The following is a 26,140-nucleotide window of genomic DNA, read 5'->3' on the forward strand; positions in this document are numbered from 1 at the left end:
CAGAACATGCTGCTGCTTGTTTGCTTTCTCCAGAACCATTCTTCTCTCCTTTTTTTTCTTATCACGTACCCACGACAAGCAGACCCGATTCACTGACCATGTAGTAGCGCGAGGCGAAAGAGGGACCTGTTGCGCTTTGTCGTCCCTTCGCAGCTCGCGATGGCAGTTGCATTCGGGGCGCCAGCTGTTCCACCTGACCAACCACGATACTACTGACCGAACGCTCCAATAATTCCAGCTGTGCGACCACGTTATCGGCATTTGGGTGTTGGGTGAACGGACTTTGTGCGCTGCTTGGTACGTGACGAAGCGCACGCGCATGTTTATGCACAGAATGCAGCATGCGCGTTGCCTCGGGTCTCGACATCAGGCTCCGCGCCTTTAGGTAACCCGCTGAATGTAGTCCAACCAGTGCTGGTCTGTGTCAAAAACGTTTGCTCCAGTGAGATACGTTCTGTTATGAGGATACACTAAGTTATAACTATGTGCTGAACTCTTCGGCTCAAAAGGGATGAAAAGCAGAAGATTCATCGATCTTGAGCAGTACTGGGGCGATTTGCCAACGTGGATCAACCTTATCGAATGGCTACGACCTCTGTTCTGGCACAGCTCGCAGCCATTCCAAGGCGGATTTAAAGTGGTGGCGAAGGCTGGGCCTAAAAGTGGTTTAGCGCGACTGCAGCACAACCAGAGGATGGGGGGCAAAACACTCATATAAAGAAATGATAAAGCTACAAAATTGGAATGTAATCTGCCAATAGAAAAGAAAAAATATATTAGCACCTTGTTTTATGAAAGAGGTAAGTCATTTTATTAAAACCTGGCAAATTTTGTATTTTTGCAACACTCTTGACCTGCCCCCTATTCATGAGTGTGCGGTGCATTACAGCGCGTCTTTGCAGGCCTTGTTTCGATACCCGGCTAACCCAGCCACGCCAGTGTCTGGAAGTGTTGCTGCCTTTCTCTGCTGTCCCTCCTTTACCAGTCACTTTCATTGCGTTCCCAATTGCACATTAACAAGGCCATAACTAGCAGGAACTCGAGCACACAAGGCGAGCACATTTGACTGGCAAAGGTTGGGGCGCGCTGAAAGGCAGCAACCTTCGAGAGGTACAGGCTCGAAAACGCGGATTCTACAGAAAGACCGCTTTATAATTCGCGCCAAAGCATACGTATGCGTGACGTCATTCTACGTCACGTTTGCGTAGTTTGTTCCCCAAAATCCAGGGGGCGCTGGAGTGCCCACGAGCCGCCATTTTTTGGACCAATGGGCGTCTATGGAGCCTTCGCTACCAGTGTACATCTACCTTGGCCATTCTAGGGCAGTGACTAACGCAAGCGTTATTTCAACCCATGACGTCGCATCCGGCTTGAAGAAAAGACGTCACGTCCGCCAATTTTTTTGCTGTTTGAGCCATGTTTGAGCCGAGCATTGCTTTCAGTCAGTGCTGCCAACCCTAGGGATTTTCTCCTAGATCTAGGGAATTTAAACGTTGTTTAGGGGAAAAGGGATTTTTGTTGTAATCTAGGGAAATTTTACTTTCCGCATGGGCCTTTTTTATTTTTCGATGTGAATCGGTTCCTTATTCACTGTTTCTTCACCACCTTGATTTTGACAATCTGGCTATGCGCCATGTGCACGAGGGGAAAGCGTTGGGATCGAGGTGGCGTGGTCAGGCCGGGAGGAGGTACGAGGTACGGCAAGCCAGATATTAACCAGATTCCCATTGGACAACGTCCAGATGAAGAGACTGGAGGCAATCAACCCGCAAGTTGTCATCGAAAAGTGGATTTCTTCAATAGCCCCACTTGCCACCTCATTCCCTTCCCTGGTGCCAGGAAGAGAAGTGAACAAAATTGACGCAGAATGGAGACTGCTCCGCAATACAGAAATGGACCAGCCGGCAGATGCGAGCGTTCAACGCTTCTGGAAACGAGTGAGAGATGCCAGGCAAGGAGACGGGAGTCCAATGTTCCCTCTCTTGAACGACTTCGTCTACAAGCTTCTATGTTTGCCGCACTCCAGTGCAACAGTGGAGAGAGTTTTCTCTCAGATCAACCTGATGAAAACAAAGACCAGAAACAGCTTGGGGACGCAAACCCTGGCAGCTACGCTTCACGCCAAGTGGGTTCTAGGAGGGGTTAACTGTTATGACTTTGCAGTGAACGAACGCTTAATTGGCCTCATGAAAAAAGAAATGTATATACAGGAGTGAAACTCAGTCGTGATGCCACCCGAATGACGTGTCCTATGTTTTAGCGTTTGTTTGTTCACACCCACCAATTGCTGCACCGCAGCTGCGATGCAGCAATTCGGCTTTCATTTTATTCATTTCGGCCAGCCTAGAACTCGTACCGCACTAGTGCAGAAAGTGCAGCTGAATGAAAGAGACCTTATGATTATGTGGCTACTTCCGTTGCAATGGGTGGGCAACAGTTTTTTGTCCTAGCCATTACATAGAAAGAAGAAAAAAAAAGGAAACGTGGGAACATTCACTATTAAGACAACAGCTTTCACCTGCAGACCCCAAATGAACAAAGCTTGCCTGTATACTGAACAAAGCAGCTAGGCTGTCAGGTATCTAGCAAGTTATAATTTTGAAGGTGGGCCTCCTGCTGTGGAACTGGCAACGTTTGTGCCCCTAGAGACAAGCAGTGGCGAGAGGCGAGAAGTCGCAGACGAATGTAGGTAGGTCAGGCAGCTGAACAATGAAGTAGTTCCCGTAATTGAAGAATACAAAGAAACGCAAGGACGAGGCATGTTTATGTTCTTCCTTCTATGTTTGTCATTTTGTTTTCACAAGTTAGGAGTAGATGTTCGTTGTAGTTTCACTTTTTGAAGAAAATGGGGAAGGGGTTGTTCATCTTGAGACATGTAGCCCAAAAGACAGAGCACAGGAGTGGCTCACACATTAGTGTTTGCGTTTTGTTCCTACTGTTCTGTGTGCTTGCACCCTAGTCCCCAAATGAGGCATTGACATGATCTTACGTGGTGCTATGCTGGTAAAGGATGTCTGCTGCATGCATATGGGTGTGTGGCATTCAGTTTCAAGCACCAACACACGGCTTCTAGTGCAGTAGGAATTATGGGAGCAAAAAAACCTCAAGGATGTGGATGAATAGTTTAGCTCTTCTGCACGATAGCAAGGTGGGCGAGTTGGTGATACATATTTAAAAAATTAACAGCGCGGAAAATGGGGACTTCAAGAGTACAAAACACAGGACAAGCGCTTGTCCAGTGTTTTCTACCCTTGAAGTCCACGTTTTCCGCGCTGTTATGTTTTTCACTCTTCAGTTTGCCTTTTCTGAAAAAATTATGTGACAGGAGGTTCAAATACATGTCAGTCCACCCCTCATGTAATACTCCCTTGTGGGCCTTTGAGGTACAAATAATGTACAAATAAATAAAAAAAGTACTGCCCTTTCAAACAGTATAATTTGCAACTTTGGTGCAAGATTTTCAGTGGCCCCTTCAGGGAGTGTGTGTCCAGTGCTTGTAGTGATTGCTTAATGTCACTTGGTCCCAAGAACCAGACAGTTAACCACTTGCCCTTCTGCCTCTTGACGAGAAAATCTGAGAGGTAAAAATGACAATTTACCATAGCTGTGAACAGTAATGAGCATGATGTATTGCCGAAGAGAATCGAGGTCATCTACTTGACAGTGGTAAGAATTTCGGGTTGGTTAGGGCATAGATGGCTTAACATCATCTTCCGTATCTTAATAGATGTGGCATTGTTGGCGTGTGTAATTAATTTGTTTCGATGTGAGCTGTCAACTTGGGCATCACGAAGTTGTAAGCTCGACCAGAAGTACCTGTGCTGTTTGAGCTCAGGGCAAGAGCTTTGAGCGAGGCCACTGCACTACGTCCTTGTTGTACATTTGGCTTTCATGGTGCTCCAACTTCCTCCTTCCCCCACCTCTGTTAGGAATGTCGCCATGGGGCCGAGCGAAAGTGGTAGGGTGTAATTAGAGCAGTGGCATGGCCATAAGGTCCATCCGAAGAGTACTGCGTAAGACTTGTTTGCTGGATTGGCCCCGCAGTCAGAACTGAGGTGAGTTATGAGTGGGCCACTGTGGAGAAAGATAGTAGAGCAGCGGAAAACATGCCACGAATGGTGGAGAGCTATAGTTTGGAGGCAACCTTTGATGCCTTTGTTGCCATTGTGGTCAAAGTTATCTGTGAGACCATCAAGGGCAGCACCTGTTCTGAATGCATCGCATAGCAATAGATCAGAGCTTCAATTTTATAGTTGGATCATGGGCCTTACTGCAGGAGGTGTATGAATCGGTTCAGATTTCACGTTGAGACGCATCAAATTCAGCAACGTTAGTACTCGCAGGTACAGTAAAACCTCATTAAGGCACACCTTGCGGCACTGTGGAAAAACTGTGCAAAGCGGCAATATTGTCACGAAGACGACGAAGCTGGCAGTGGTGCCATCTTTTGATATGCTAACAACAACATCACGTTATATGCGAGCGGCCATTAAAATCATCTCACTTCCATCATTCATCGCCGCTTATTATTCGGCTGGTCGCCACTTAACATTTGGTGTGAGATGCGGGGTATCATCCCCATCCTGGTCCTCGATCTTCGGAGTCTTCTGCCTGCCGTTATCGTCGGCCGTGTGCACCTGGTTTGCCCCGCTGTGCCCCAGCCCGCCGAACCTGAATCGACCTCGCCGCTCACCGCAGTCCCGTCCCCCGCCCTGACCACAAGACACGTTGACATGACAACGCTGCCGCGACCCGAGACGCCGCCCACACGTGAGGACACCACCCTCCTGCCCATGCCATTCGGTGCATTCAAGGGCTTCGTCCGTTGGCTACTGGTGACCTGTGTCCCAAGCGCTTCGTCGACTAGGATTCACTAACACATATCTTTCATCGTGGCAGCCAGCACTTCCCCCCATGCCATTTGTGTTGTACCGTCCTCCTCTGAACCCATCTCCACTGAGCCGTCTCTCCGTCGGTGTGTTCTTCTATTCACTATCGGGATGATCGCTCGGCAGCACCGGGTAGTGTCACTGAAACGACGAATTAGCAGCGGCGCGGGAACAGAAAGGTCGCGCTATAGGCGAGGGGCCATTAGAATGATCTCACTGCCATCGTTCATCGCCACTTATAATTCGGCTGGTCGCCACGTAACAATATGCCCAAACTGAAAGCAGCCTGAGTATATCCGTTGACCTGGTAAAAGATGATACCTGAGGCATTTCAAAGAATGTGCAGGCGAAACATTTTAATCACATAGCTACGAGTGCAGCCTCGAAGGTATGTAAGCCATATCTCGTGTCCCAGCTGCTCTATTATGCCGTATTTGAGTGAACAAGCAAGTGTCTAGCACGCATGCAGTTTTTTCCAACAGTACAAGTTTAGCTGTCTTCAGCTTCCACGTAGGCGTTACTTTCATTGGATGGTGTTTTGCCAGTGATGGAAGCAACAGTGTCAATACCAAACTGTGCTGAAGAAGTGTTGGACTGCAGTGCCTAATGCATCACCAATCATGCAGAAAAAAAAATGAGTCTCCGCAATGCGTCCTCTGCAACAAAATACCTCCTGTAAACAGGACGTATATAGGAATACCTGCTCTATTCCGAGGACTGGATTGGGAAAAGTGGGGATAAGAGTTAATGGAGAATATTTTAGTAATATGCAATTCTCAGGTGATATCGTTAAGTCGCTCAGCAGATGAACTGCAAAGCAAGGTCAGTAAGCAGAATGGTGGGTCTAAAGAATTAAAGGAGTATAGACACCTAACTTTTGGGTGCGTGTTTTTTGTTTGTAACGATGCGTAAGGCGTTGTTATACGTGAATTACCACCTGGTATTCTCCTATAACCAATAAATAATTTATAATAGCATTTCTTCCTCGTGCTGTTTTGGTCTCAGTTTGAACAGCCGAATGAGAACTGTGACGCCAACGTGTACTTACAGGTCACGTGAGGCATGAAAAAACTGCAATATAATCGCTGCTTCCACATTAGTTGGCGTTCCGGCTCTTCAAGAAGGCTGGCTTCAGCAGTGCAGTAGATCATAACGATGAAGCAGCGATTATATGGGCGTTTTTCGATGCCTCACGTGACACAAAAGAACTCTTTGACATCACAGCAATTGTTCGGCTGTGTGATGACCCCCATAATGCGCAGGTCCACACGGGACGGAGAGGCAAAGAGACACCGTATGGCTCAGTTTAAACAAACAGGTATATTCAATAATTACACATGATTAAGGTTATACATCAGAGGCTGGGGCGCCCGAGCTTACGTGCCGACGACTTCATGGGGGCGATGGAGTGGCTCCGGAGTTGGGCTCGAGCGGTTGCTGGCAGAAGCTGCACGCCGTCGGGCTTCGGCGCTGAAGGCCCTCTTGGCGAACGATGTCGTCCTCAGCTCAGCCTCGACTGCATCCGTTTACATGTGCTTTTAAGCACTTGATGAACAAAGGACTAAGGGCGGTCATTTCCAGTGGCCCGCCCAAAGCATCAATTCTCCAATCCAAAATAACATGCGAGATGGGGACCACCCCTTGGGTTGGGCTTAGCCTCGAACCCAGAGTCTGTTAACAATACAAACTAAATAAACAAAAACGCCACCACTCTCTCTCAAGTGAGAGTATACACAGGCTCTCTCTTCGGAGCTAATTCACTAGCGCCTGTCTTTCCACATTCTTGGCGAGTACTGCCTGTCCGCCATGACAGGTGTCCGTCACGGCCGTTCTGGGAATGCGCTTTTGTTCACGAGGCACGGCGGGAAGCTGTGGGTGCCTTCCCGGCGATAGCCCACGTCGAAAGGGGAAGGAGGGAAAGAATGTTGTCTTCGCGGTAGCGCATAGCGTCGGCTGTGGTACGGCGCGCTCTGGCCCGCTGACAGCTCCCTTGTCCTGGAATGTGCCCGGAAATTGGGGAGGATAAAGCCTGTTTCCCCGCGGCGGCGGCGGCGGGTCCGGTTGTTCTGGTCGTCACTCAAAGAGCATGGCTGGGTAATTGATGATGCCGCTGTCACGGCGGCGGGTCCCTTCGTTCTGGTCGTCACTCAAAGTGCATGGCTGGGTAATTGATGATGCCGCTGTCATCTGGGTCTCCGTCTACGCCGCGCCGTGGAACGCGGAACCTCGCAGCACACAAGGAATGTCACACTCGCTCACCCTCCAGAAGAATGTTCTCCGAACATTTGAGTCCCTGCAGCTCCCCTTGTCTTTCTGAATCGCCTCGCACAGTGCGTCCGACAAAACACTTTTCGCTGCACTCAACACCACTTCACAACACCAATGCCTCCGCTGTCATAACTGGCGTCTCCAGGGACAGCACTGATCTTCTTTTACAGATAAACATGAAACTCAGCACCCAAGCCTCTCCTTTCTAGTCCAAACTGGACGAAATAAATTTACCACAGTTACAAAGGAGCTCCCACTTCTAGCACGATCACGGCACAGACAAAAATATAGATAACGAAAGGAAGTAGGGCAGGTTCTGCATGCGCTCCGCATGCTCTCCTGTGAAGGTGTTACTTAATGACAGAAAGGTTTAACCATTAACTCCGATAACTTAACACATACGCATATAGCAATGTTATGAGCTGCGGCATTACACAATTCTAACCAGTTCACAACTCCGCTCTGTTTACGCCATTAGTCCGACTTAGCTTTCCGATTTCGCAGCGGATATCGGCCTTCATGAGTCATACTAAGTAAGTCTGTGCCCCTTTGTCTGCTTTGGGACTCGCGAGGGCTCGTGGCAGGAGCCTCTCCTGGCGTTATCTGCGCGGCAACCTCGCGCGCTTCTTCTAGCAATGCATGAAGTAAATCCGGTGGCATTCCGGCCGTCACCTCGGGCGCCTGCCGAACAAATGCAGGAGAGGGCGTTTCTTGCGAACTATCTGCGCGCTCCGCTTCACTTCTGTCCCCATCAAAATCCGCGCTTTCCCTTTCCTCATTTCGTGAATACTGAACCGGTGCCGACTTGAGGCGATTTGCGTGTATCCTTATCAAACGCCGGTTCACGTCTCGGACTCTGAAGTTTACCGGAGAAAGCTTCTCGACAACCTCGCACGGTCCTCTCCACTTCGTCTGGAACTTACGAGCTAGCCCAATCTGCCTTTGGCAGTTTTCAATGTACACGCTGTCCCCCACATCAAACGGCTCGTCTCTAGCACTGCGATCGTGCACCTCCTTCCTGCGCTTCGCCGCTTTCTTTAAGGACTCCTTTGCGATGTCCCTCGCCACTTGCAAGCGCGATTCTAGCTCAACCTTATAGTCGTCCAGTGAAGCGTATGGGACACGACGGGGGCCCTCTGGCACTTCACCAGGCTGGTCCGGGTCTCGGCCGTAGAGAAGAAAGAATGGCGATTCGCCCGTGCTCTCGTGTGCTGCGGAATTGTAGGCAAACATTGCATACGGGAGCCACAAGTCCCAGTCCCGCTGGTCGCGCGAAACAAAATGCGACAGGAACCCGGCCACGGTTTGGTTCAGTCGCTCCACCGCGCCGTTGCAATCCGGATGGCACGGTGTTGTCTGCTTCTTAGCGATCTTAAGCAGCTCGCAAACTCTCCTCATTAGCTGCGACACGAAGTTCGTTCCCCGATCTGTCAAGAGTTGCCTCGGGGGTCCATGTCGGAGCACGATCTGTTCGACAAATGCTCTTGCAACCGTGTCTGCCTTCTGATCTGGGAGTGCTACCGCTTCCGCGTATTTTGAAAGGTGATCGACAAATACTAAAATGTACTTGTTTCCGGAAGTGGTCGTGGGCAATGGGCCCATTATGTCCATACCTGTCCGCTCGAAGGGAGCCGAAACCTCAGGGAACGGCTGAATTGGAGCTGGTCTTCGTCCCTTGGGTGTTTTTCTTTCGAGACAGGAATGACACTTCGCACAGTAGTCTCTAACATCCTGTCGCATGCCACTCCAAAAGTACAAACGCTCCACACGCCTGCGTGTCTTCGCTACGCCAAAATGACCGGCGCATGGCGCATCGTGAAACGCGCGAAGAACCCTTTCTGTCCACGACCGAGGTATGACGACTCTCTCCCAAGCGGTTTTCTCTGGTCTCCCTTTCCTGGTTGGCCTCGTGCGCCGACACAGGGTGCCGTCTTTGCCAATGAAATAACCTAGCTGTTCGGGGTGAGACGGTGCGTCCTCTAAGCTTTCGATTATTCGCTTCAGGTCCGGATCTTTGCACTGCTCTGTGCGTAATTCGGCGGGGTCGACTACGGGGACAAACTCATCTATAGCTGCCACGGCAGCTGTGCGGCTGAGTGCATCAGTATTCAGATGCGTCTTTCCTGACTTGTGCTCAACTTCAAAGCAGTATTCCTGCAGGTGTAGATTCCATCTAGTGAGTCGCGAGCTAGGGTCCCTGACACTCATCACCCATTTCAGAGGATGGCAGTCTGTGACTAGCTTGAATTTGCGGCCGTAAAGGTAGCATCTGAAGTGCTTTACTGCCCAGACAACGGCGAGGCACTCCCTTTCCGTAGCTCCGTACTTTTGCTCTGTGGGGCTCAGCTGTCGGCTAGCAAAAGCAACGGGATGTTCTTTGCCCTCGATAACCTGAGATAGCACGGCACCCACTGCGAACTTTGACGCATCTGTGGCCATAACGAAGGGCAAATTAAAATCCGGGTGGCGCAACAGCGGTGCACTCATTATCTTCCTTTTCAGGGCCCCAAAAGCATTCTCCGCGTTTTCGTCCCTGCGAAAGGCGACATTTTTGGCTGTTAAGGCGGTGAGCGGCTTAGCGAGCTTGGCGAACTCCTCTATGTGCCTTCGGTAGTAACCGATCAGGCCGAGAAACTGGCGGACGCTAGTCGGGGATGGAAAATCCGAGACACACCTTAGTTTCTCAGGGTCCGGTCGCACGCCGTCAGCTGAAACAACGTGCCCGAGGTATTTCACCTAGTTTTTGAGGAATTGGCACTTAGAGGGCTTCAGCTTGAGACCCGCTCCTCTTAGTCGCACCAAAACCTGCTCAATATCGCGCAAATGGTTCTCAAAACTGTCACTGTATATGATAATGTCATCCATATACACGAAGCACAGCCTCCCCAGAAGACCTGCCAGGATAACATCAGCGGTTCTCTGCCAGACAGCAGGGCTGTTGGCCAGACCCATCGGCATTCTTTTCCATTCATAGTGCCCTGAGGGCGTGTTGAATGCCGTTTTATCGGCATCTGCCGGATCCATTGCTATCTGCCAGAATCCCGCCGCCATGTCCACTACCGTGAAGTACCTGGCAGAGCCCAGCTGAGAAAGCGTCCCCTGTATATTGGGGATGGGGTATGGATCGATGCGAGTTACGGCATTTAGTTTGCGGTAGTCCACTACCAATCGATACGAGCCATCTGGCTTTTCCACCAATAGTGCTGGTGCTCCCCAGGGTGACTTTGAGTGTTCGACAATGCCGCGATCAATCAGGTCCTGCATCTGCTGCTCCATCTCCTCACGTTGGGAGTAAGGAATCCTGTACGCACGCTGGTAAACGGGCGATGAAGTGCCGGTTTCTATCCTGTGCTTTATAACGCCACAGCAGCCCAAATCCAGGTTGGACGCGGCGAATACCTCCGAGTAGTCGTTCAGCAAACCAGCCAGAGCCTCCCTCTCCCTGGATTTTACGTGAGAAAGATCGAACGACACCTTTGGAGCAGCCGAAGGACTAGCATGCTCTACAGTTGCGAGTACCGTATCGGTGGGCTCACGTTGCTCTATCGCAGAGGTGAAGAAAGCCAATGTTTTGTTCTTGGGAAGGCTCAGTGGCTGCTGGCTACAGTTAACCACCCGTAGGGGCACTCTGTGGGCGTCATTAACTGTCACGAGGCACGCGGCTGCCTTCAGGCCATTGCTGAGAGAGTCGACCGGCTCAAGCACTCCCACGGCGCCGCTCTCTACATCTGAAGGCACAAACGCGTACAAAATGTGCTCCGACCAAGGAAGGACGACCGCCTCCTCGACCAGCCGGACGGCAACCCGCGAATATACCTTCTCCAATGATCCCACTGTTTGACGGGTGTCAATATCGGCAATGCGAATCTCAGCCCCTCTCCTGTTCAAAAACGGAACTTTTGAGCCGCCCGCATTAACCTCTTCCTCAGAGAATGAGACTACTACCTTCCCTTTTCTCAAAAAATCCTGCCCTAATATACCTGACACTCCGTTTGGCAGAGACACCGTGTCCGGGCATACGTAGCAGGGGTGCTCCAATGCAATTCCGCCGAGAGAGAAGTGTAACCGGTAGAGTCCAGTTATGCCAAGAGGATCCCCCGTTATGCCTACAAATTTGGTTGCCATACCACCAGACGCTTCCAACACCTCGCGGTCCCCCTTCCTTCGAAGCGTGTTAAAACTGCTCTCCTTAAGCAATGTCACCTTTGACCCCGTATCTATCAACAATTCCATACAACAACCATTTAACTTGCAACGCACAACAGGGCATGCCTCGTCGGCCACACAAACTACCACCACCTCATCATCTACTGCTCCCTCCCCACGCTCCTCAGGCTGGGGAGGACTAACTAGTTTTTTGACTCGGTATCTGGAGCCCCGCTGTAGGCTTGCTTAGGGCGTGTCTCGCCTGCTTCTCTTTGTGGCTCCCCACGGCGCACGTTTTGGCAGAACCTGGCGATGTGTCCGCGACCCTGGCAAGCGAAGCATACGATTTCTTCAAAATCTCGCATACCGCGCCTGTAGCTTTGTGGCGGTCTCCGGTTTCCAGCGAATGGGCGCTGTTGAGCGCGCGCTTCAACCTGGCATTCTACCTGCTGAGATAGCAGCTGTTCTAAGCGATCTAACCGCTCTGTCAAGAGAGCAACCTCAGGGTTGAGCACCGCTCTCTCTATGACGCGTACTCTCGCTGCGGCTGTCGTTAACGCCTCATTTTGTTCCTCATCCAATGCGGCCTCCACGGCTTGGTCGAAATTGCTCGGCTTGCGCGAGAGCACGAACCGGCGCACGGGGTCTTGCAGACCAGCCACGAACAAAGCGGTCTTTCCTCTTTAAGTATATCCTCCGCGTATTTCTTCTTAAGCTGGTCTCCTTCCTCCTCCCTGCTTAACGTATCGCGCGCTAAGCGCTGAAGCCGCGACGCAAACGTTCGCACGTCCTCCCCTACCATCTGTCCGGCGTCACGGAACCTCTGTACTCGCACGTGACGTGGTTCAGTGTCAAAATGCTCAAACGCGAGCTTCTTAAATTCCGCAAATGATTTTGTGGATTTTACTTTTTCGTCTCGCCATGCAAAATCATGAGCAGCTCCTGCCATCTTACACCTCGCCATTCCCAGCATTTGAGCATCGGACCATCCCCCCATTTTCCCAATCTCTTCTAGCATGGAAAAGAAATCGCAGATTGGAACCCCTGTCTTATCTCCCGTAAACGTCGGAATGACGCTTCCTAATGCCAGCATGCTTGTTCCGAGCGACGGCTGTGGAGTGGGAGCTCCCTCAGATACTGACATTTTTTTTTCTCAAGCCCTCCAGTGCCTCAAGCCTCTCAAATGGGGGTAAAAGTCCCACAATCAGTCCCGTGATTCCCTTTTGATTACAATTTTGAAGTCATGAATGTCACAGCATTCAGAGGACATTTGCTTTTGAGACCCCACTTCTGACACCAGTGTGATGACCCCCATAATGCGCAGGTCCACACGGGACGGAGAGGCAAAGAGACACCGTATGGCTCAGTTTAAACAAACAGGTATATTCAATAATTACACATGATTAAGGTTATACATCAGAGGCTGGGGCGTCCGAGCTTACGTGCCGACGACTTCATGGGGGCGATGGAGTGGCTCCGGAGTTGGGCTCGAGCGGTTGCTGGCAGAAGCTGCACGCCGTCGGGCTTCGGCGCTGAAGGCCCTCTTGGCGAACGATGTCGTCCTCAGCTCAGCCTCGACTGCATCCGTTTACATGTGCTTTTAAGCACTTGATGAACAAAGGACTAAGGGCGGTCATTTCCAGTGGCCCGCCCAAAGCATCAATTCTCCAATCCAAAATAACATGCGAGATGGGGACCACCCCTTGGGTTGGGCTTAGCCTCGAACCCAGAGTCTGTTAACAATACAAACTAAATAAACAACAAAAACGCCACCACTCTCTCTCAAGTGAGAGTATACACAGGCTCTCTCTTCGGAGCTAATTCACTAGCGCCTGTCTTTCCACATTCTTGGCGAGTACTGCCTGTCCGCCATGACAGGTGTCCGTCACGGCCCTTCTGGGAATGCGCTTTTGTTCACGAGGCACGGCGGGAAGCTGTGGGTGCCTTCCCGGCGATAGCCCACGTCGAAAGGGGAAGGAGGGAAAGAATGTTGTCTTCGCGGTAGCGCATAGCGTCGGCTGTGGTACGGCGCGCTCTGGCCCGCTGACAGCTCCCTTGTCCTGGAATGTGCCCGGAAATTGGGGAGGATAAAGCCTGTTTCCCCGCGGCGGCGGCGGCGGGTCCGGTTGTTCTGGTCGTCACTCAAAGAGCATGGCTGGGTAATTGATGATGCCGCTGTCACGGCGGCGGGTCCCTTCGTTCTGGTCGTCACTCAAAGTGCATGGCTGGGTAATTGATGATGCCGCTGTCATCTGGGTCTCCGTCTACGCCGCGCCGTGGAACGCGGAACCTCGCAGCACACAAGGAATGTCACAGCTGTTGAAACTGAAACAGCGTGACAGAAAAAAATTCAATTATAAATTATTTAGCGGTCATGGGCAAATTATCACATGGTGATTCATGCGTAGTAGTATTTTCTGCATTGTTGTAGAGAAGAAAACATGCCACCAAAATTACGTGTCTATATTCCTTTAGCACGCAGAAAACCAAATGGAAAATGCTCTTGGCCATTCCCTCCAATGCAAATGCTGTGTGGTGTATAATATTGTTACGTGGTTGCCGTCCAAAGAGTGAGTTGCGATGAACGATGGCAGAGATATAATTTAATGGCCGTTGGCCTAGCGCGAGTGCTCTGTAACGCACCACAGCCAGCTTCGTGGTCTTTGTCACAATATTCCATTTTCTCATGAACATTGTCGCTAATAGGAAACTGGGTGGTGTGTCATTGCTTGCGTAAGAACTTAAGGCCACTGAGAAGTTCCCTAGGCAGCCGCTGACCACACACCATACGTGGCAAAATTACTTTTGAAAAGTAAATTCCATTACTAATTACTTTCCTTTAAATCACAGAAGTAATTACATTACCTATTACTGGTCTCAAAGTAATGACATTACATTTACAATTAGCTGCCTTAAGTAAACAAAATTACTTAGTTTCGATGCTAAAATGTTGCGCATTGGCCATAGCTTGTGAAAAATTTCTAGAGTTTTTTTTGTTTTTGTTTGCACCGCCACTGAGCTAGAAAATAGGCGTCAGAAAATTTTCCCCTTTTTAGTCAATTTGAACTGCCGCTTTGCTGATGTAGATGAGGTCTTTGTCATATCATTCTTCAATCAGAAGTACATTGTTCAATGTGTAATATGGTCCCACCGTCCTGATTTTGAAGAATTTGTCATCCGCGTAAACAGCGGGAGTGCAGTGACTGCTTATCCACGCATCACCCCAGAAGTGCACAGGCGCGCGAGAAGCTGCCAATTCTGCTGTTCAATTGATTTGTTCTGGAGGCAAGTTGGTGGAAATACATTGCATGTCGCTGGGACGCCGTTGCCTATCTTGCCCTTGAGTTAGAAATACGGCCTCAGATGAGGCCACAAAAACCCGACAACTCGTGGCCAACTTTCTTATACATGTCAGTTGAGACTTTTTTTCAGTGTCAAAGTACTCAAAGACGTCAAAGTACTTGCTCAAGCACTCGCAGTGCGTCTGCGTGAAGGTGCCATATGGCATGCCTTGGTCATCGAGCTCTCCTGGTGGCCATGTAGTGCGTTTGCGTGTGAGACTTTATGCAGTGCAGGGAGATGCGTAGCAGTCCTGTGACTGATATGCAGACTCTTCACCAAGGCAGTGCTGCCTGCGCGCACCTCTCGTCCGCGTGCTTCCCTGGGGTGCTGGCTATTACTACTTGCAAGCTTTTAAGGCACAAGCCTTAAGTGGCACATTAACATCGATACCCGGCGTTGTTGTCGATGTCCAGGAAAAGTGGTTCATAAGCCCCAATGACATCGTCAGCAAAGAGAAAATTTGCTTCCAAGGGTGCAGAGAATTGAACCCAGGGCCTTCAAATTACGAGGTGATCACACAACCCATCGGCCACAAAACCGCATTGTTTCTTGACAAGTAATGATTCATTTAATGTATGTGTTGCCCTATGACTATAAGCGAATGAGTAGGTGTGTCACTAGAAAGGAAGGAAACAATATAAATTAAAAAGTGAATGTTTTTCGCCTTCAAAGCATGAAAGTAGTCTCTAGTGTGTCCGTAATTTATTCTTGCTTTGGGAGTCGCCGCGGTGGCTTATTGGTTATATGGTGCTTGACTGCTGACCCAAAAGACTCTGGTTTCATCCCGTCTGCGGCAGTATCATTTCGGTGGAGGCGAAATGCTATAGGCCCGTGTAGTGTGCGATGTCAGTGCACGTTAAAGAACCCCAGGTGGTCAAAATTCCCGGAGCCATTCACTATGGCGTCCCTTATAGCCATAGTCGATTGCTTTGGGACGTGAAACCCCCATAAACTGCATCTTTGCTTTGTATATGCTCATCTCCACAAACGCAAGGCCAAAGCATGGCAGATACGAGGAGAAGCATGGACTCGGTGTGCAGCAAAAGTAATATTGCTAGTAATTGATTACTTTTCCGTGAAATTACTGCTTGAAAGTAGTTCATTACATCACTAAATTACCAGGCCACAAAATTAATGAATTACATTATGAATTACCGAGAAAAGTAATTTAATTACTGTAAATATATTACAGTAATTTATTTTCTGGCTAATCTGCCACACACTGATTTCAAGGTGATTGCACACTGCTTTTCAATGAATGCAAAATCCTGACATGATAGCTTTTGCAAATGGTACGAAACAACACCTTTTGCATTTTTAAGGCAAAGGTTTGTGCCACCTTCCCTTTTATTTTTTCTCTCCCCCCCCTTCCCCCTTCATATGTTTTTTTTTGATGTTATGAATGCAATGTTTTAGCAATAAGCTTGAATTAGCCCCTATGAAAAATTTTTTTCCTGGTCTTCACGTGACTGTCTCTATGTCCAGGTTTTGCGCCATTTCCTAGTCCCTGGCATTTATTAGCACTTTCACTTCAACAAAACATTTGTGAATGTGCTGGCACAAATTTTGAAAAGTTCCTTTGCTACCGCTTGCAAGTTGTTTCCATATTTTTGTTTTCCATGGGGGTGAAGTTTCATGGCATGTCCAGTCCGTCAACTATTTCTTACCGTTCTCAGATTTGTCCCGTTACACTTGTGCATTGTGGAAGAGCCGCAGCTGCTCTTAAGATGCTTCGTGTCCTTGCCTTTGTGCAGGACAGCAGCGGCGTCTTCTCCGCAGTGCTCAGTTGCATGTGGGCAAAGCATCCAAAAATGATGACTAGCTTGGCTGGCATTTTCTCTTGGTCTCTGAATGCATCATGTGGTCAGAATTTGGCAAAATTATGGACATGTATACCAGGGAATCGTTTCAAAAAGTTATCCAGGATTTGTATTGTGAATAAAAATAGCACAACACGCATAATTTTTCGTTTTGTGATACTGCAGATTACACGAATCAAGAACAGAACAGCAAGGTTCTACTGTATTTCTTTGAAGGGCTGTGACGGTTTTAAAGGGTGTCTAGCAACCTTGAATTGTCAAAAGGAATTTCGTTTACCTGGAAAATTCTGGCAGTTGTGAGGGATACCATCAAGAAAGTGGTCAAGTCTCGGAAAAGGACGGACTGAAAATAACGCAGAGGTCTGCTGCGAGTTTTAACGATACTGTGAGTGTCCAGCACACAGTCCGTTCTTATTGGCATGACATAGTTTCGCTTCTAATGAGTATTAGGCATGGCAGCCTGTCTGTTTTAGCTGTCTTTTTCTTGTCTTCAATTAAGTGTACATTGTATATACCGTATTTACGCACATAATTTGCGCACTTTTTATTCAGAAATTAGGGCTCTAAGAAGGGGGTGCGCAAATTACGCGGGGATTTCGCGAGCGCGACTTAAACTCCACAAAGGTCATAACGCACAATATAGGTATAGTGTATGTTGCTGCGTACACGTCAGCACCCGAACCCGCACCCTACGCTGGCCGGCCCCCGAAAAAAAAACCCAGCCAATTGTTCGATAGTTCCAGATTCCGTAAGTTTGCTTTCGCAACTTCGTCTGGGAAAGCAACCGCGAATCAATAAATCAATTATCAGACCACACAATTCTTTAACAGTACCGCGCGAGTATCGACCAAACTGCCTGTCAGCGCCTTATCACGGCGCGCAGCTGAGAAGCCAGCGAGAATAACCACATGCACAAGTTTGCTGACATGATGGTCGCCTATGGACAAACTTGTGCGCACGCGGTTATTCTCGCTGGCTTCGCCGCTCCGCGCCATGATAAGGCGCTGACAAGCAATTTGAAGCTTGCCGTATAGTTGTGATATCCAATCGCAAGACACGACCGAACAAACAAACACAAGTTGTCAGAGCGACAGAGAAAAGCGTAGCTGGCAGACGAGTCGCATGCATCAGCCAAACAGCGGTGTTGGCTCTTCTATCAGCTGCCGATCCTCCCTGAAAGCGCTGCTGGCCGTTCCGAGTGGCGATGCCGCTGGTGCCACCGCGATTGTAACAGCGGCCTGACAGCACCATGAATGCCCAGTGCACAATAGATTCAAAAAGCCTTCCGAACAAACGCGGAATAGCCGAATGCTACTGGGTAGAGCCCGCGTGCATGATGGTGGTCTAGCGCGCAGCACGGTGCGTAAAATATGCGAGTAAAATTTTTTTTTTTGTAAACCCGAGTGATAAGTTAAGGGTGCGCAAATTATGCGAGGGTGCAAATTATGCGTGTAAATACGGTACTAGTTGGTTCTGTACAGGTTGCCACACTCCTCATTAAGTTTGGTCTGGTGCATATCAATAGACACAGCTACGTTCAAAAGTATTTTCTGTGGAATAAGCCGTAGTCATAGGAATGTGCAGAATTCATGCGCTTTCAGTATACTGATGCGAGGTGCCACGCCACCCCAATGTGGCATCAAAATCGATCTGTAAATCTTGCTCTCAGGCCTCGTCAATCTTGTAGGCTATTGCAGAAACAAACAAACAGAGGCTAGTTTCTCTGCGGTTCGAGCTGGGATGACGAGGTCGTAAGAAGCTGTTACTTTTTGTGGAAATGCTTGGTGCTTGTCCTGTGGCATTGCTGCTATCGAAAGGGGGGCCAGAGTGTGCCTTCATTGGAAAGGCAGTAAAAGGCAGTGCTTCTCAGTGATGAGCAAACCAACCTTTGTCAGCCCTCTTGTTCAAGGGTTCCTTCTTGAAAGCCTGAAATATTCTTTTGCAGTACAAAGAACAGTGCATGGAGTCCCTGAAAGCATGCAGAGTGTTCCGTTTAGAAATTTTCCAGAATTTTCTCAGTGTTTTGTTTCTTTTGTGAAAGCACAAGTAATGTCAGCACATATGGCCACCACTCTTAAGAACCATTAAAAGAAAGCAAGAACTTGTGAGCATAATTTTCACAAACTTCCAAATCTAAGAGTCCGGATCAGTCAGGCACTTTTCGTCCAGTGAGAAGGAAAACAGCTGCTGAAATTTCAGCACAGATTCCTAGTTGAAATGTGCCAGCATCTGTGGGTCCGTTACGGCCAGGGATTCCAGCGTGGTGAAACCCATACAGAAGAGTTAAGTGGGAAATGTCCCGTTAAGAATGCTGCATCTAGGGCAGCATTCCACAGATGGAGGTGTCACAAGAAAGTGTGGAAGAGGTCGTCTTGTTAATGCTTTCACTCTTGTTGTACCTTAAGCTGCTGTTCATCGATTTTTTGTGTCATTAAGGTTTCTCAACAATGCCACATCACGTCATACGCCTTTTCAGTGTCTGAACTGTGACAAGAGCATCTCCACAGCAGCCGTGGCCTCATGCTTGAGTGCTCACCTCGGCTACGGGAGGTCGTGGGTACGATTCCCGCGGCCTCCGGTCCACCAGCCAATTAATCCAATAGGAACAGGCGGTCCCCCAGCCTAGTGCTCGGCTCTCCAGGGCTGCACTGCGTGGGAAGGATAGCCTGCGCCTCAAAATTTCCATCAAATGCGGGCACAAAAACGTCTCCACGTGGTTAAAACCCGCAGTCCAAAACTCTCGCCTTGTGCCAGTTACAAAACTCACAACGTTCACTTCTCTAGCCTCAAGATAGATGTACCATAAGCACTCTCCGCTCACTAACCCCCTTCGAGCAAAGTGCGGCGGTATTTGATTGTTACTGTTGTGGCTGGCTCACACGCATCAGCAGGTGTGCATGACGGGTTAAAAAAAAGATGGGCTTCTACCGCACGAGGTGGATTTAGGGTTGCTTGACGGCAGAACTTATCTCTGATCCATCAAGGCAACGGTTTGGTCGGAGACCCTTCTCCCAAGCATCTCACCGTAGATGAGCCGAGCACCATGGCGGGGAAATCTTAAAACCGGTGGGTACCCGGCGGCACTGGGAATCGAACACAGCACCTCCCGAATGTGAGGCGGATGCTCTGCCACAAGGTCGCGCTTCGGTGCTATGATCTTCGCCAAAAGGCCGAGAAATGAAAAGCCGAAAGATTGTCGTTCGGCAGCTTACAAAGTAAAGCTGTCATGTTTTTTCCTGAACACAGTTATGGCTCAGGCTAATTGTACCATTCTACATGATTTTCCCTCATTCATTGAGACGCTCAGTAAGTTTTAGCCTTGCGATAAATTATGAAGAGGAATGAAATATTTGTATGAAATGTTTCTTTTCATCACTGCATTTTGTGGAAACATGTTTGTATTGTAATTTCAAATGTTTTATAATTTGAACTACTCGAAAATAAAGCATATCGCAGTACTGGCCGGCATTTCGAAAGGCCCTGATATGCACACCATGTGTACGAGAGCAGACGATGCAGCGGTCCCTGTGTAGTTACTTTTGGAACCCACATGACCAGGGTTGCTGCTCTTCCTCGGGAGTGACGTCATAATGCACCCCGACACTCAGAAACCGAAATCGCTCAGTATAAATAATGCGGTAATATTTAATGTTCATATTTAAATTGCGGAGCACGTATCACGCACCGGGTGGGAGTATGCAATGCTTGAAACTAAGAACACTCCAACCAAAAATTTGATGTCTCCGCTCCTTTAAGGTTTTGGGTTTAGCATATGGAGCTTGTGAGCTCCTGTGTGCCAGTGTCAGAAGCCTTTCAGAAACCCTTTCATTGTTTGTCTTGACTTTTTTTATTCATTCTTGGTCTCTGCCTTGTACACACTTCTTTTTGTGTGTGGGTTCTCTGGCACATCTTGAACAATGTTCCTTTTAATCTTTTTTTAAGGATCTTTCTAATGTCCATACGCAAAACCACTACAGGAGTGCGTGGGCTGCTGCTGTAGCCTGTTGGAAGATCTCCTTATCTTTTTTCCCTCGTATGCATTCCATTTTTTGTGTATTTGTTTGTGGGTTTCTCTTAGTGGTTTATTAGTTGCATTTTATTGTTCTGAGCTTGCATACTTTTTTCTCTTTTCATGGCATCCAACCCTGTGAATGACTGACACTAGTGGAGGGACTGCAGCAGCCGACCTTGCATGGCGCGGCAGTCTCTGGTCCAAGGCACCTATTCCCCGTTCCAGGCTATTGGCTCAAGGTTGTGCCCACAAGTCTGCACCTTGGCCTGCAGGCAGATTCGCATTAGGCCCACGTCAGCCAGGACTTCCTTGCCAAATAAAGTGTTCCTACCGACACGCCTTGTCAGTAATTGATGAAGCGTATGAATAAATGAGTAACAACTTCGTTGGCCGTATAGAAAAACCGTGTTACAAAGCAGTTTTTTTTAAGGCCATACCCAGCCACCACATTGTTTCTTCTGAGCAACCTACTCATCTTTGAGGTAAGTGCTTGCCGTGTGTCGCATCACAGTCTGAAGTGTTGCTGCAGAACCGCATATTGCCTTCCTGTTTATGCCATTGCAGCAGGAAATGCTTCACAAAGCTAATGAAAAGAAAAATTTCGCCAACATACTGCTTTGAGACAACTGCTAAACGGGTGCCGAAGCCCACTGAACATCGTAATTGAGGCCTTTTGAATTTTATGTTCTTTGTAGGCATTTTACAAAGGCAAGATAACAGTCCTAGCAGTTTTGTGGTGCACAAACTGGGTAATATCAGGCTTTAACTGCTAACAAGAGGCCCTAAATATTTGCTAAATTTGATTCATAGTCTTCTCTTACTGTTGTAACCTATCTTTCCTCAAGCAGCACGGTAGCTGAAGTGAATTCGCATCACCTGTTAATGTCAGATTTTTTCTTTTCTCAGCTGCTGAGGGCCATTATTGCCAGAGGGGCATGTAAGGTGTGTACTGTAGGCAGGTAAATCGCTTAATTCAAACGGACGGTATTTGCAAACTGGCACTTCGCTCCCGTCAAAATCGCGTATTTCAGTGCGACAAAGCTGACGGTAATATAAGCATACGCAACGGCCGTACAGCTTACCTGTCCGGACCGATGAAGCATGGCAATGCAGCGCGCTGCATGTGGCCATCGTGGAGAACCACTCGTCTACTACCCCTGTCACACGGTGCTTTCGAAGTGCAGTTTCTCTCCCCAGCTGCGCTCCTGTTCCTGCCACGACGTGGGACCAGTTTATTTTACCGAATGCGGGGCCTATCGAGTGGAATCTATGAGGCGCCGCTGACAGTGCTGATGAGCGGTCGCATAAGAATGAAAAGACCCGTACCAACCCATGGTCGGGCTCCCAAATTTATTCCGAACTCAGCGTAAAGAACTATTTTCGGTCCCCTTACCCTTTGTTTCTAATCAGCATAGTTTGAACAAATTTCCGGTCGCTTAATAGTTTGAAGTATCGAGGCGCCGAATGCCTGACCATTGGTACGTGGCCACGTACATACTTCCCATTCATGGCGCGCGCACAATTTGTCCCTAAACGTAATGGCCCTTGGATATATTGTCTTCATGTTCAAAAGACCTGTCGCAAATCTCGAAAGTTTATTATAGCGAAAATTTATATATAAGACTGCTCAAAGGGAGCACGGCTACAAAACCACCGCCGCACGCCGCTCTTAATTCAGTTCCAATAGATTGACCGAAAGTTTGAGCTATAAAAAGCGAGCACTAAACAACGAGAATTCACTGTGCAAGTGTGTGTTTGAGGACGGATCGCGCATAAAAGGCTTTACCACTAAACGCACTGATCATAGTGCTTGCATGCGGCACAGCGAAACGGTGATATCAATATAAGATGGAATTCCGCATCTGGCGCATCTAGCCCTCGCAATGAAAAGAGGCAGGATTAATTTTTCACTTTGCAAAACAAACATCTAGTAGAACCCGCTGTTACGTTCGCGGTTGCTGCGTTTTTCCCGGTATGTTTTTTTTTATTCATATGAGCCAGATAGTCCAGCTGCCACAGAAGCCCCTTCAACTGAAACTCGGTCACCTATATCTGTTACATAATGCAATTGTTGCATAATTCCCTTGTACTTCGCGAGTCTTCTCACGATGGTAGTTTACACCGTCCCGGAATTCGTTCAATGCGCGCGTAATTGCGACGCCGGCCAGAAAAAGCGATACTATACACGTACTCTATATAGGCACTTGTTTGCCGCTGCGTTCGGCGACGTCTGGAAGCACCCAGGCCAACGCCAACATACAGACCATGTGATTTTTTGTGCATCTGTTGGCGCAGTTACATCGACGCTAGCGCGAACGACAGCACAAAAACGAAACTATGCCGCGGCAGACGGCACAAACAGCGCTGTACGAAATGCGCTTGCGTGGGTTCGCTCCGACAGTTTTATTTCTGCCATCCGCTTTATTCTTGTCGCCTGCGCCTTAAAATACACAATTTCTAGATTCCAATATAGCGATGATTCTATGGGATTAAAGCGGCCACCGCGATAGCAGCGAAGAAGCGCACGCGTACCGCATCTTCGCACGCTCCGGGTATGTTCCCTCTTCATTGCTAAATACCTTCCACAGACAGCTGCTCAGGCCAACTGAGACTCGTCGCAGTGCGTTTCTGAAGGACGGTATTTGCTTATGTCAGCTTTGTCCCCCTTTCCCTTATATATCATGTTCATTCTACTTGATCGCCATTCATTGGGGGCTTTGCCATCCACTACCATTTTTTTTCACTACCTCTATTATTGTTTCCTTGGATTTTGGTCAAAGCTTCTTTATTAATATAATCGGAATACCATCTGGTCCTGTCGACGTGTCACTAGCAACCTTCTTCTCTTGTCATAACGCGAGCGCATGGTTGCGCTCTCTGGAGGGCCACCGCGTCCGACACGGCCGCGCATCGAAGCGAAATGGCAGATGACGCGAAGCGCCACGCGCAGGTCCAACTTCTTTTGCGCCACTCGGCTGCGACGAGTGGCCGTGTCGAACGCAGTGGCCCTCCAGAGAGTGCAGCCACGCACTCGCGTGTTCAGGGTGGACGAGCCTGTACGTATGGGACCGCTGCTCGCTTCGACCGACGGATGCCTCGGGGACTGCAGAACCACCGTGCCTGATCACGTTGTAAATAATTCCCATTACTAACTTGCCTATACTCTGCGCAAATCAAGACGAAAGCTCGGAACTTATGAGCGCACATATGCCCACTCGAATAACCCATACATTACGCGAAATGAAAGCGTATTTTCATACGGTCAATTACGACAATATTTTCCTGAGAAAGCTTCGAAAAGACTCATTTTTCTGGAGCGCCTTCCAGGGCACATGCACTGCACAAGTGCGAGCACACAAACCACACAAGCGTCCTTTCACAACGAATGTGCCACACCACACGTCCAGAGCATCCAGAGGCCGACCAAACAAGCAAGCGATGCAAAACGCCCGCGCCCGCACGACCGCGATTCACAAATCACAAATGACGCCAAGCCATATCTATAATCCATGGGTGAAAATAACAGAAGCGTTTGCGGGTCGGTGGGCTGGAAACGCCGATTGGTCGGTGGGATGCGTGTCTGCGTGACGTTTTTTCGCTTCGCCCTCGTTCTCAACCGGATGTGGGGTCGCCACGCCTCTCTCGGCCTGTCCCTAGAGTGCCTAGGGAATCGCTAGGGCCGGCCGGCCGGCCGCCGGGCGTTCGTGAGCGTAGGGGGCGGCACGCGCGTTTCGGGAGCTGTCCAGGTATGGCTTTTTTTTTGCGTGGTGCGCTCGTCGGCGCAGGCAGCTGAAATTTCTGTACAGTTCTTGCTTCCACGACATTGCGACGACCCCCAAAAGGCGCTGACCCGCGAGAAATCGCCAGCGACATAAAGGTACGCATTTTATCTCAAATTTCGCTTCATGAAGTGCTGTACCGCTTACCTACATGCCTTGCGCATTCCAGGACGTCGTTTTCCTGCTGCAGGAGCACGTCGTGCTGGTGTTCAAAATTTTGCAACTCCATTACGACGACCCACATAAGGTGCGGTTTGAGGACCGCCGGCGTCGCCATCTGAACCGCCGTCTGACAGCCACGATGAAGCGCTTGTCGGGCGTGCACGTTCTCAATCACGAGGTAAGGGTTGAACAACGTTTTCGCAAGTTTTCTCGTGCAGAACTCGCCAAATTGCGGCGCTTGTAACGTAACTTTTTTTGCAGCATCGTTTCCTGGATGCTTCTGGCGAGCCGATGCTGTCCTTATTTGCCGCGGACCGATACCACGTGGCGAGACGCCAGGGCATCGACCCCAGTGCGCCTTTGTTCCTTTGCAGTGGCAAGTCCAGGGTAAAAGTGGCCACGATAATTCTGCCACTACAATCTGCCCTTTAGGATCGCTATCAGCTGTAACGGTAAGTCCAGAAGTTCCGACTCGCGCATTGTGGAAATCGCGCCTGGCCTAAGTGTCCAGCATTCACCCAGTGCAGTGCAGCTTTGTTTAATTCCTTACAGACTTCTCGCGCTTTGTCGTAATCGACGGCAGCCGTGAAAATTTACATATTAGACCTCGCTACAGCATTATCCCAGCGCAGCGCGCCTTTGTTTCTTTGCGTCGGCAAGCGTTAGAAGCGCGCGCCGTCTCGCGCTTTGTCCAAGTCGGATATAAAACTCGCGCTAGGCCTCGTTGCCTGGTTGACAAAGTGCACGGCTTTGTTCCTTTCAATGGCAAGCCTCTGTCACTACAGTCGGTGGCCTTAATTTTTATGATCGCTGTCAGCTTCAACAGCAAGTCCAAGAAAAGTTATGACGATCGCGCGGTGTGGAAATCGGCGGTAGAGACAAAAAACTCGTGCTTGTAGCTGCAGACTTACCCAGCTCCAGTGCGCCTTTGTTTATTTCCGTAGCGACTACCCGCGCTTTGTAGAAATCGACGCCAGCCGTGAAATTTTACATATTCGACCTCGCTACAGCATTAGCGCAGAGCGCCTTCGTTTCTTTGCGTTCTAACTTGTTTGCTCGTTACTTTTGTTCTTTTCAGTCGTTTCCTGAATCTGTCCAAAGAGCCGGGGTAGGTGGATGATTGTTCGCCGTCAGTGGAACCACATGGCGATCGCACTGCATACAGCACGACTTTGGTCCATGTGTTTTTTAAATAAAAACATCAGATGTCGAAGGTCGTGCCCGAGGATTGCTTCGACAGCTGGGGCAAAACCATGGGGACCGCACACGCTGTGTCGTCGCTGCCAAGTGAAGAGGCACAAAACGGCTGTCAACCTTAATAAAGGCCCTTCTCGGGGCCGCCTCAGTGTTTCCTGGCAGATCACACGCTTTCCACCCTGTGCACGGGTTCTCATTTCCAATTAAATAGGTCCTTCAAACCCTGCAGAAGGCTTGAATTAGGAACTGCTAATATCAAGATGGTACTTGAGAAACAATAGCGGTTACAATAACAAAGATGAAGAGGGGCTGGAGTTACACGCAAATAAAAAAGGTTGGAGGTACCCAGATAGGCTGAAATGGTTTTGGGCGGGAGTCCTAGTTATTCTATATAGGACTCAAATAATGCATATTCAGCGTTTATCAAGGTTTTTGTAGAAATATATAAAGAACATTAAGCAGTCTAAACGAATAAGAGAACCATGGATCACGCCAGAGCTCAGAAGAATGATAAAGAGCAAAAAC

At 49.0% G+C, this 26,140-nt stretch overlaps 1 protein-coding gene and 1 long non-coding RNA gene across 2 annotated transcripts in view; both read left to right on the top strand.

Annotated features, from left to right (window-relative positions):
* LOC144096741 (uncharacterized) overlaps positions 1-20,982 on the top strand; it is a 52,281-nt gene extending 31,299 nt beyond the window's left edge. The window contains exon 3 of the mRNA XM_077629590.1: positions 20,631-20,982. Within this exon, the coding sequence (XP_077485716.1) occupies positions 20,631-20,764 (134 nt within the window). The 3' untranslated portion in view covers positions 20,765-20,982. The remainder of the gene's footprint in view (positions 1-20,630) is intronic.
* Positions 20,983-24,267: 3,285 nt separating this feature from the next.
* Positions 24,268-25,781, top strand: LOC144097569 (uncharacterized). Its single transcript, XR_013307070.1, has 4 exons — positions 24,268-24,354; positions 24,426-24,596; positions 24,680-24,870; positions 25,497-25,781. It is a non-coding gene; the product is annotated as an uncharacterized LOC144097569 (long non-coding RNA).
* The last annotated feature ends 359 nt before the right edge of the window (positions 25,782-26,140 follow it).

The sequence above is a fragment of the Amblyomma americanum genome, chromosome 7 (genome assembly GCF_052857255.1).
Source record: "Amblyomma americanum isolate KBUSLIRL-KWMA chromosome 7, ASM5285725v1, whole genome shotgun sequence".
In the NCBI taxonomy this organism is placed as follows: Eukaryota; Metazoa; Arthropoda; class Arachnida; order Ixodida; family Ixodidae; genus Amblyomma; species Amblyomma americanum.